A 13,016-nucleotide genomic window follows, 5' to 3' on the forward strand; every position below is an offset into this window, starting at 1 on the left:
CGGGTCACAACCAAAGAAGGGGCAAGAAAACCATGGCCATATTCACCTGCAAAGATGTAAACTACCGCAACTGCCTAAATCGATTAATTCTTCCCGACAGCTATGCAAAACTTTATCGAGTTGGAAATAGTGTTGTCAATCGGCTCGCCTCGATCCCTGAGCCACCGGCTCGGTTCAACTGAGCCAACAGCTCAAGTCGGGTCGATTGGAATGAGCCATTGGCTCGGTTCGGCTCGGCTCGGCTCAAGTGAGCCATTGGCTAGAACCAGGTCGGTTGAGATGAGCCACCGGCTCGGCTCAGCTAGGCTCAGGTCAGCCATCGGCTTGAGCCTGCTCGGATGGGGTGAGCCATCACTTAGGTACGGTTCAGCTCAGGTAAGCCATTGGATCGAGCCGACTCGGTTGGAATGAACCATCGGCTCGAGCCGGCACGGTTGGATGAGCTGTTAGCTCGGCTCACTTCTTAGTTCGGCTCAGTAGTGACTGAGCCGGGAGTTGAGCTACTCTACCGTTGACAACACTACTACTTGAACCTGAAAACCACTGATTTCAAAGCAGTAGAGAACACACCTCGTCTCCACTCGCAAAATACTCATGAGAGATTGTTCGGGGATAAGATGATAGCCAATGATTCATGAAACTGAGGGCATTCTTGTGAGATAGACTCTAGCAAACGGTGATACTAATGAGAGCTATTAAGATATTTAAGTGAAAAAATGTAACATCGTCGTGAAAACCTTTCTAAAATGGTCCTGATACACCAAGATAACATACAGTCCATAGGGTGTAACCAGCACCATAACTTATACTTTTCCTGGGGAGGAGGAGGACAAGCATTAATACGCGTAGTATTAGGCTCTTCTAGAAAAGTTGTTTTTCTCATTTTTGGGCCCCCTCTTTTATCTTTCTCTTATTCTTTATGGACTCCCTGGAGCCTGTGGGCCTTTTAACACTGCAAGGTCTGCGGGACCATTAGTTGCGCCTCTGGGCCCATTTCATCAATGACAAATTAATTAAGGGGACAATATTGACAAATCTCAAAGCCATATTAATACATACTATTTCTAGTGCACCTAATTGTAGAAATATTTTACTGAAATGGGCCCTAGAATCATTTTTGTTTTATTTATCTTTTTTATGCTGTTTAGCTTATGTAAGTAGTGAACCTGTTTGATGCTTCACTTATAATTTCATGTTCGTATCGTATATGGAGTAAAAGACTTTTGTCTTAAAATGCGCCCCCATCGAACGGCGGGAAGCTTCCCTGGCGGAGCAGTTGCCCAATGCCCCCACAAGTTAGGGCCCTGGGCGTAGCAACAAACTGGTAGGAAATAAAATGTGTCACCAAATTTAGTTCCCTCAAACCTTTTTTTTATTCCCTACGTATTATTATTATTATTATTATTATTATTATTATTATTATTATTATTATTATTATTATTATTACTACTACTACTGCTACTACTACTACTACTAATAATAATAATAATATGAACTGCGTTCTGGTAGTGATGAAGGAGATATTAGGGATGATAATGAACTCCTGGACACGAGAACTCCGGATTTATTTTCAGGTTTACGAAAATCTTACAGATCGATGCAAGAAGTGATTTTCACTAAGGAGGAATCACACTGGGGTATATAGAAAAGGTTTTACACCTGTACACCTTTTTATTTTTTTATTTTTGGATAAATTAGAAAGTTGTCCATAACTTCCGTGTAATATATATACTATAAAAGTGTACGGCAAAAATACATGAAAAACTACAAAATGAATTTAAAAAAAAAGTAAGAGCATCGAGTCCGATTCGAACCAGGTTCAAAAGTACTAAATTCGTACAAAAAGCAAGAACTTAGCACGCACGGCTATCGAAATAACTATGAAGTTTCATTCCCATTTCATGGATAGAGAACAAATTTCTTAACAACTTCCCCTCCCTTTTTTAAAGATATTGTGGTCGAAAAGCGTGTGTGCTTTACTTACAACCAAGTTTTCTGCATTTACCAAATACTATGATATTCTAAATGTATCATTACATTAAGTTATAAAAAGAGAATTGAGTACTTCAAACAGCAAACTGTGAGCTGTGTTCGGAAGTCTCGTTATTTTTTCATTTGACTTCTTCTACCATTACGTCGACTGCGCTGTTGCCAAACCTACAATTTTAAGGGACTTAAGAAAAATTCGGGCCTGCAATTATATTTTGGAAAAAAAATGAAATGAAATCTTTGAGTTTTACGTCCCACGGTTATGCCGGTTAGGGTAAAGGAGAAGGTGATGATGAGTAATGAATGAAATGGTGGAATGAAGAAAGTGGGAGGAAACGGGCGAACCCCGAGAAAACCCACGCACACGGTGTTTGTCCACCACAAAGTTCACTTGGCGGGGGCTGGGATTGAACCCGGGACCCCAAGCACCACAGGTGAACGCTCTACCGCTGAGCCACCGCGGCCCCAATTATATTTTGGAGAAGTATACAATAAACATAATTATAAAACACACACACTGAGGTTTAAAATAAATCAATAACGATTTGCAAATTGACAAATGGCAACCCTGCACCTATTCTTTAAATTCAATTAAAGAGATGGAAACATTGCTATTTTTCAGAGAAGTGTTAATACGGATTTTTAAAGATAGTGAGGAGAGTGACTCCGCCAATTTGGAGTTCGAAACTGAAGATTACTAGAGAAGTTTATTATATATTATTACTATTATTAGTAGTATTATACTTGTTTCAACAATTATCACATGCATAGCGAATATACAATAATTTAAAAGACGAAATTTGATAATTTTTTTGTCTGAGGTTGGTAGCTCTGATCATGACAGACTCCAAGATACAATTATACTCAAAATAAATAAATAAAAGGTACAAAAACGACATGAACGTGGTACGAATCTTCGCTAACAAACAAAATGTAATATGATGGTTTTTAGTTTAGTCCGACATGTTTGGTATTCCATGTACTTACGTGGCAATATACTTTGTCCATTTGTGTGGTGGACAGGACTTCCTCCCCCTGGGATTGCAGGCGTTTGCAGAAGTTGAGGATTACGAGGAGTCTGTGATGGAAGAGGTGTTGCCCCGACAACCCTTCTCCTAATTTGGGATTCAGAAGGAGCGCTGGACGATGGGGTCAAGGGGCCACTTTTTGGAAGATCCAAAGGAAGGAGAGAACCCTGAAAGTTTCAAAGGGAATACATATCAATATTCTTTGTTCATCATTAAAAAAAAAAAAAAAAAAAAAAAATCAAATATGATATTAATTATCCATCATAAAAGCTGTCCACTATACATTCACCAGTGGCTCAGTATGGATCTTAAAGACCTAAATAAATCAATACATTATATTGACTGTTTCAAAACAACACCGACAACGTTTCGGAGGTGATTCCTCACGCCAAGGTAAGACAAAAAGTATAGACTAACCTGGGTGCAGAAATCCGTCATTTCGGAGTTATAAGCTGCCGAAAACATGAAAAAATGAACTTTACAGGTTCATAGCTCTAATACTATGGGACCTACCATAGTAGGCTCAAAACTTCACTCAGAAACTAGTATGTACGCTGTCCAAAAATACATGTTTCAGAATCCTGCGGTACTCACGCAACAATTTGTATAGAGGTAGTTGCAGAGTACTTCAAATTATATGTTCGTAACCAAACTCCCTCTATAAAAATTATTTCGTCAGTACCACAGGATTCTGAAACATTTACGTTTGGATAGAGTATATATTAACTCCTAGATAAAGTCTTGACCCAACTACGATAGCTCCCACAGTATTGGAGCTATAGACCTTTGAAGTTTTTTCATGGAAACTGGTGTACTAATATTTTCGGCACCCTATAACTTCAAAATGACGGATTTCTGCACCCAGGTTGTTCTATACTTTTTGTCTTATCTTGTCAGGAATCACCTCTCAAACGTTGTCGGTGTTGTTTTGAAACACCCTGTATATCTTCTAGTGTTTGCACATATCCCCAAAACGAATGGGATTTCGACGACGATCATGTAAGTGAAAATATGTAAATTTTATGCTGATGAAGAACAAGTTGACCGTATCTTCAACTGTTTGTCAAACATTCACTAAATAAGAATATTTGTAAGACGGTAATAAATAAATAAATAAAAAAAAAGGATTGTCATATAATCGGCATCCTGTAACATTACAACCAGAGATTTTTTTCAGCAATAAAACAATTTTTATAAATTTTGAGGAAGTCCAACATGAAATGTCTTAATTTATTCATATGTAATGTGATTGACTAGCTATTATGACTATCTTGATCTTATCACTATTATGCTAATAGTTTATACTGGAGCAGATGAAGCATGGTAGCTCAGTTGTAGAACACTTAGACTTATACTCTCTTTCGAATATCATTACATTCAATAGGATCCTATGCTCTTCAAAGTTATTTATTTTGGAAAAGAACGCGCAAATTTTACTTGGAAATACTGTCAAGATTAGCGTGTTTGAGTTTTAATATGCAAGAGGATTTAACGTATTAATACATCTCAGCACTTTTCATATGTGGTTCCTTAAACGCAAGAAACAGCAAAGATGGATTTATGATCCAAAATATATCACAACAGACTGGAAGCTAATTAGATACTCTTGCCCCTACAAACACTTGATCACATCTTAACCAAATGCCACTTACTGACACATCAACATCACAACACATCTCCCCAAACATCAAAACATCTCCCCTGACGATTCTTTAACTTCATGTATTGACTAAAAGGGTTTTTGTTTCTATCCACATCTGTTACGTTTTTTATAAAAGATTTACTACACAAAAATTAACTTTAGATTGATACCAAAACGGAAGAACGGGTTGCATTGCAAATTACACTTTGTCATACTGGATACGTTCAGTTCTTATCTTTTCCAATTCTTTTAAACCAAAAATAAAAAATACTCAACGTAGCTGCTAATACTTACATTATATTGGATGGTCAGTTAGAATGTCCTGAAAGCATAATATTTTCAAAACATTACTGAGACAGTCAAGGCTTTCAATATTTAGTTTTAGTGTTTGCATGCTACTTGCTACAGGAAATACTTTAGCAACTGATAATATTTTAATTAATGAAAATTTCATCTCTCATCATAATTCATTTGTGACGTTCACTGTGTCTGGAATACAATGCTGACATGGCTGATTATTAATACATTATTAATGTAAAGGTAACCAAGAAAGTTCTGTCGCTTTTTGTGGAGGTCTGTGTTTAATTGGCCGTCACCTCGTGAGTTGAATGCGAATGGAGATAAGACGAAGGTCAGTTATTGGTGTGGGTATATCTGACATACTATCTGGTTGTGGAAGTTCAATTATACCGTGAACTTGTGTAAGGACAGAGGGAACAAGGGACCTCCACAGAACGTCATAAGGACGTGTCTGCTGTACGAGTTCAAACTGTGGTCAAGCGCCGTTGCAATGAGGCAGAAGATATGCCAGGCCTTTGGTAACTACACGGGCAGTGCAGCGGTGGTTTAACAAGTTTAAGGACATTGACGAAACACTCGAAGACGCACCAAGTACCGGAAGACCATCACATGTACAAAATGAAGATCTTCAGGCAGCAATTGAGGTGAACAGTGGCCAGATATGTGAGAAACTGGGACTACATTCAGTGTGAGTGGAGAAACCATCCGGCAACACCTCCTTCCTGGGAAGCACTACATGTTGGTTCAATTGGTCCCACATGGTTTGACTCCGGGCCAGAAGGCAACACGAGCAGACACCTGTCTCTGTCTGCTGTCTAGTCTGAGGAAGGAGCCATTTCTGGACAGGGTGTTGACATGTGATGAGACGTGGGTTCTGTACGAAGCTCCACGGCGCCGTCATCATTAGGTATCATCCAATGAATTGGTTCCGAAACAGCCGAAACCAGCACTGCATCCGCAGAGTCCTCCTGTGTGTTTGGTAGATTGTTAGCGGCATCGTGCATCGGGAACTGCTACCAGCTGCTCAGAGCATTAATGCAACTTTGTACTTTCAGCAGCTGAGTAGGGTTCAAGAAAAACTCAAAACTCTGGAGCCAGCACTTCTGAATCGCAAATGGGTCCTCCTGTTACAGGACAACGCTAAGCTTCACGTGGCTAAGATGACCCAGGACATCATTCTAAACATTGGATGGGAAACTTGCATCCGCCATACTCCTCGGACATTGCACCGTCCGATTATCACCTGTTCCATTCCTTGGACAATCATCTTAGAGGAGGCAAGTTCAAATCCCTAGTAGAGGTGCAAAATGCACTTGATACCTTCTTCGCTTCACGGCCCACCAAGTTCAACCGCGATGGAATCCATGGCCCTCCAGAACGTTGGCAGAAGGTCGTCGATGCTAATGGGGACTATTTTTGATCTTTCAGGTACGTCTTATGTGACATATCGATGTTCGAAGGTGGTGGGTGTAAAAGCGTCAGAACTTTCTTGGTTACCTTTATACATTGGTGATTTTTTTTTCCAACTTCAATCAACTAACTGAATTATATTTTCTGAGAGTAAACTTCTGAAATGTGCTTTGCTTGGGAATATTTTGTATTATAAGAAGACCCTATTATTGCTTCTCATTTGGAGTCCATCATATAGAGATCCGTCACCAATAATCAAAAGAAGTATTTCACATGTCAATGTCAACTGGCTATGCTTTAAGTAGGACAGAGGTATACTGAATGAAGAAATCAAATATAATTGTGCCCTTGCAATGTCGTAAATAAGGGGGAGAAAATCAAGCACATCTTCTTCTTGGTCCGTTTACTAAAAATTTCAGCTTTTAAAAAAAATCAGAACGAAAATATTAAAATCTGTTTGTTTACAGAGAATGAAATGCATTACGTTTACAATTATTTATTTTCCCATCTGTTTATAAAATGGGATAGGGTGAGATGGTTTAATATGTGTAATTCACTTTTTTTGAGGACGCATTTGTAATTAAGTAATCCATATAGTGTTCTAAGTTGCAGCAAATGTAAACGAGAATGTAAACGAGATCCAAAAATCAGCTGCTAAACAGAGTATGCATATACAGATAGATGCAAAATAATGGAAACACGAATATACTGAAACACGTAAATTTTGAGAGTTAGTGACACTGCACATACATTATGTCGGGTGATAGTGAATAGTTCCAATGATCAAATGAAACACAAAACATAGGCGACTGGCATCAACTATTGTCTGAAGAGTCATCCTACTCCTTATTTCAAACAACAAGCATGGTTGACGCTCAAAGAGGATTTTGATAAAGATTGCCTCCTTCCCCGTAACTTCATCATTTCCGTTGGATCTAACATAACTCTCAAACGACGAAAATATTCCCAGTAATTACATGGACTATATAGGTGACTAGGTGTATCTTATGGTACAGATGTTCCTAACAATGTAGTTTTCAAAATTGTAATGTGCCAATATATACACCTCAACTTGTTCAGACGTGGTTTGAGCAACATAAAAGATGAACCTCTGGCCGTTTCAATCTCTGATTTGACAATAGGAATTACTCTGTTGGCACTTTTACTGCAAGGAATCCGGCAGAGATATAATTCTCTATCATCTCTGATTCAACTGAAGAAACGATTCACGAACTATATGCCTGAATTCAAAAACGAAGATAAGTTGTACTTTCGACTAAAGATGGTCCAATCCCATATTAATCAAGTAATTGTATTTTGTTAAGTTGTTTCCATTATTTTAATAACTATCTGTAAATTACCCTACACAGACAGCCATACATGTACGAGACAGTTACCACTTTAATTTCCTAGTACGTGGAAACTAGAAATGGAAATTTAGAAATGTGTGACTCCTCCAGAAATTCGATTATCCTTACAATACCGTGTGCTAGAACGTTGTCACAGTGGAGAAGAATAGCTTGAAGACCCATAGCCTTTATCAGATTTTCCCAAAAGTTTCTGGAAGGTAAACTGCCACATAATCATCTTTGTCTTCTCTAGATGAGCAGTAGTAGATTAGTGTCCTGAGACTTTATTCTGAAATACGTGTATCATGTATCGCTACCATTTAGCCTGAGCTTACTACTGGTTTTTCGAAAATAAAAAATATAGCATCCCAGAGGAACAAATTTCTCTCACAAGACTGTTTTCTACTGATGGAGATAAAAAGCTTAAAATATATTCTATGTAACGATATGTTGTTCAGTTTTCATCAGTTACGGCCGTAACATACTGGCCAGATGCCGCTTCGTCTTTCAGACATCCAGCTGCTGAGAAATTCTACAAACCACCGCTCAACTGCCTTCGTCATGGAGCTGTCTGCATTTTTTTTTTATTATTATTTTTTATTTTATTTATTTTTTTTTAAATATCGCACGTAGCTCGTGACGACTCACTACTTCAAGCAACTGGTTTGAATTTGACACTTCCGCTCGTAAGCAAATACAGAGGTAGCGAGCGTCATCTATTGTGTCCATATCAAGCACGAATGGGTCTGCAAAAATATCACCAATACTTCCACCATATTTATTATAGTTTTACCACATCAGCAAATTAAATCAGCGGCCCTTGTGTGTATACATGATGGTAATACTTTTCACATGTACACTCCCTTCAAAGCATACCAGCTTGAATTCAGCTGATATCTGGAATGGGACACAAATATAGACTGATTATAGTGAAACTGAACAAAGCAACTAGAGGTACTGATTAGTACAAGAAATCACGGAGAAAAATTCACATGAACATAAAATTGAAGCCATTCGAAAGTGTACTTGAATCCAATCCCATTTGAACGTGAGAAATATTTCAATTCTCAATGTATTATACAGGATGGTTTACTTCAGTTGATTTTAACGTCCCTTTCAGCAGCGAGGCTATATGAGACGTGGAATCCGAACCACATGAGCTCCCGCCGGGAATCGAACCAGGTCTCCCACGCCAAAGGCGCGTATGCTAACCGCTTTGCCACAGAGGAGCTCCAGGGTGGTCATTTTCGGTTTCCCTATTTCATGTTGAAATAAAACACACTTTCATAGATAAATGAATGTAATTATATTTGATAATTACAACACTCGGTTGGATTTTTAGTTGGGCTGTTACTTTTTAATATTATCATCATCTGAATGCAGCTGGTCACTCGTTCACGGAAATGACTCATGACTCGGTGTAAGAGATCCGGAGTAATGGAAATTTCCACCGGAATTCAGTGTCTCAGTTCCTCCAGTTCCCCCAGTTTTGTCACTTACATTACCACTAATGCGCCACTACGTAACCCACGTAAGTAATGTTTCCTCTTTCTTGTTGCACGTCTAAAAGCTCACTGCTGTACCCGCCAACGTTCCATTGTGCACTGAATCCAAGGCCATCTGCTACTGACTTATTGGTATCTCACTCCCCCCTCCCGTCTCTCGCCAGTGTTGCCACATCAAAACTAGGAAACTGGAACTAGGTAACCCTGTAGTATTTTATTCATACTAAAAGGGTCTATCTGGTGTGCCATAAGCATCAGAATGTGTCACGTGATTAGGTCAAAAGTCATGTTGCGTGCTAAATCGAGTCTGAAGATTCCAAATCCAGATATGAGATATTTCAAGCATCTAACCTCCTCGTGGAGCGCCCTGGGTAATTCGAAGAAGATGCATAATACTTTATCATTATTACTGATTTGACTCTAACAACTTGCTTTTTGACAATGTTTTATCCATATTTACCTTACGTACTACACATCGTTTTTAAGCTCTTCATTATGTCTTTGCAATAAGCTTTCAATTAGCCATCTCCTTATTATAGTTTTTGAGATATGTGGACGAAGTCATTTTTATCATTGATTTTGCTTTGAATTTAATATTCATGTTTCGTGATTTTTTACTATGCGTCCATCCATTTTGGAACAATTTATTTTTTGAATGTAGAATCTAGATAATCTGTTCTATATTTAGGCTGAATTTCAGCCCTCTTCCTTTAAAGTCCATTCACATCATTGCAACCGGATACGCCCTTTGATCCAGTCACTTAAATCATCTGACAGACCAAATCTCTAGAAATTTCTTGTACTGGAAACAAGCTTCATTTTGAAATTCATGAATACTGAAAATTAAGAAGTAAGTAGTGACTACTGTGAACTTTACATCAACAATTTACAAACATTTACTTTTTCTATGTGATTTTTTATGAAGAATTTAAACTTCCAAATTCTATAGTTATAGTTTTATTATTAATATTACCGCGTGCCTACATTTCCGGATTATACAAAACAATCTCTATAACCAAGCCATTCAACACACACATACACACACACACACACACACACACACACACACACACAAAAAAAAAAAAAAAAAAGTATGAACTTGTTGAAAGTTCTGAATGTGTTTAGAAATTGTGTGTTGTTCAATAGAACTTTCACACGGTTTCAGAATATTAGAGAGCAACTGCCCTCCGTTGTCAAGCCTATGAAATGAACTATATGAATTTAATTCAGTACGTAACATTTCTATAATTCAGCTGTATAATTTAGTAGCTGTAAAAGACTACGGTCTTGAAATGCGACTATTTTTTATTAAGATAAAAATAATTTAAACAAAATATTTTGTAAGGTGTCACCGGTGTTAACCATATACTAAAAATTCAACAAAAGAATACCAGTGCCGCAAAGAATTTTCCTTCACGTTCATATTAGAAGTTGGTAAATCTCTTTAATACGTAGGACAAAAGGAAGAAGGAATATTGATTATATACATGGATTACAAAAAATGTAAACACAAATACCCCTTTTCTTACGTCAGCTTGTTTCTACACTGGATATTAGCAATTTGACTAAAGTTGCTGCCATAAAGCAACACACACTATAGAAGAGACACGTCATAACACTACGTTAACGTCGGATACATTAACTTGTGAAGAATCTATGACTGTATAAAAAGATCATCATCATCTTCATAGGTATTCTGCCATTATTGACAAGTCATTTGCTGCAACTGAGAAGCTTCCATGCTCCATGGTCTTCCGCTAACCTTCTCGTCTTTACGTACGATTTCTCTGTTTTGATATCGTCCATTAATTGTAGTCTCCTTCGCCCCCTCCCTCTCCTGCCACTATACCCTCTAGCAAGTCCCGTATGATACAGTTCCTTCTTATCCAATGTCCCAACCAGTTTCTTTTCCTCTTCTTAATAATATCGAACATTGTTCTTTTCTTCCCTATCATTTCTAACCTTCTCATTTGTTTTCCGCTCGACGCATCTAACTCGCTCAGTTCTTCTCCTCACCGACTCCTTTAGCCTAGCCGGCATATTCATGGGACGTAAACCTCAAGATTTCAAGCTTTCAGTCGTTTCTCATCATTTTTGCGTAATATCCATATTTCTGACGCATACAGTACAATACTCCACACGAAGCATTTTTATGAGTCTTTTTCTCAGCTCTTTATTCAAGGTCCCACAAAATAGTATTTTCTTTTTCCTAAAGGCTAAAAAATACAGGTGATCTGATAAACGATTACAAATATCCAATGAGCGAAAGCTGAGTTGAGTTGATTTTGAGTTTAACGTCCCTTTGAGCAGCAAGGCTGAGACGAGACCTATTGATTAACTTGGAATCCGAACTACATGAGGTCCCGTCGAAAATCGAACCCGGGTCTCCCACGCCAAAGCCGCGTATGATAACCGCTTAGCCACGAAGGAGCTCCACTGAGCGAAAAAATGCGAGACTAAGCCCGGGATCAATTTCGTTCTCCAGCTAATACACGTCGGTATATTAATTACTATGTTAGACGCTCTCCACACACCTTTCACTCTTGAGACCGGTTGGACTGTACAACTTCAGAGCTTGGACAACTTGCTGCCTGTATTAATGAATGCCTATGAACTTTGACCTCAATATTAAATGGAAAAGTAGACGAAAATCAATGATTTTCTTTTCACCATATACCACATAGCTGTGAATTAAATGAATATTCACTGAATTTACACTTATAAAAGATATGGCTTATGGAAAATATCACTTAATTTCTGTCAATTTCTCATACAGTACATAAACTGATTGTCATGTTTCACTCAGACATTTAGCCTAACAATAAGTTAATTTTAAAATAGCTTGCATTTAAATTGATTTATTTGGGATTTAACATCCATTCAGCACTGAGACCACATGAGATAAGGGTGAAATCGGAATCGTATCTTATATCGTTCTTATCGAATATGTTACGCTGTTCATAGGTGATACGTCAAGTTTTAATAGTTTGTGTGTGGCTTGTTGTAGCGTAATATGTACAGGGTTAGCATAAATTATTCATTCGTTTTGAAAAGGCTATATTTTCAAAAGTATTACACAAACTCACCAAATTTGCATAGTGTAGAGTCCCCCTCCCCTCATTGGCATATCCCAGTTCGTGACTACCTAAACGATGAACTTACACATCGCTGGATTGAGCGTATTGATGAGAATGACTAGCTTCGTTCCCCTGGCCTTCCAGATCTCTTGATTTAACGCCCTGCGACTTCTTGTGGGGGTACGTTAAGGACCTTGTTTACGTACCCCCACTACCGTAATCCTTAGTCGAGCTCAAAGAACGCATCAGTGCTGCAGTGCAGACAATTGACAGGACTATGCTACAAAATGTATGGAATGAGCTCGAGTATCATTTTGTCGTGTGTCGTGTTATCAAAGGGGCACAAATTGAACATTTGTAGAGGGTGAATAAACTTGCTGAGGTTGTGGTTCTTTTCATATATTTTTTATGTGTGTACGTGTAATACTTTTGAAAATATAGCCTTTTCAAAACAAATTAATCATTTATGCTAGCCATGTACCTTGGATACTATTGTTTTTGAAGTTTTCCAGTCTTTTATAATTGTTTCCACTGTATACTTATGTAATGAAAGCTTAGTTTGAATATCAGGTCAACAATAGTAAGTGCACATGTTGGCCTATGGTAGTCCGGTGGTTTTTCAAGAACTAATAGTAATAAATATCAAATTCCATTTCATTTCCGTTCTAAATTGAAATTCATTATCTGAGACGCAGCTTCCGTTTTGGTGTCAACCT

The 13,016-nt window shown here is 38.0% G+C and overlaps 1 protein-coding gene across 4 annotated transcripts in view; it reads right to left on the reverse strand.

The window, feature by feature from the left end:
* The window catches only part of Lnpk (zinc-ribbon metal-binding protein lunapark), a 139,241-nt gene that overhangs the window by 31,178 nt on the left and 95,047 nt on the right, over window positions 1-13,016 (reverse strand). For all 4 annotated transcript variants that reach the window (XM_081743331.1, XM_081743328.1, XM_081743329.1 and 1 more), the window contains one exon: window positions 2,977-3,184. In XM_081743331.1, the coding sequence (XP_081599457.1) occupies window positions 2,977-3,184 (208 nt within the window). The remainder of the gene's footprint in view (window positions 1-2,976; window positions 3,185-13,016) is intronic.

The sequence above is a fragment of the Thermobia domestica genome, chromosome 16 (genome assembly GCF_964235325.1).
Source record: "Thermobia domestica chromosome 16, izTheDome1.hap1.1, whole genome shotgun sequence".
NCBI classification, from domain to species: domain Eukaryota; kingdom Metazoa; phylum Arthropoda; class Insecta; order Zygentoma; family Lepismatidae; genus Thermobia; species Thermobia domestica.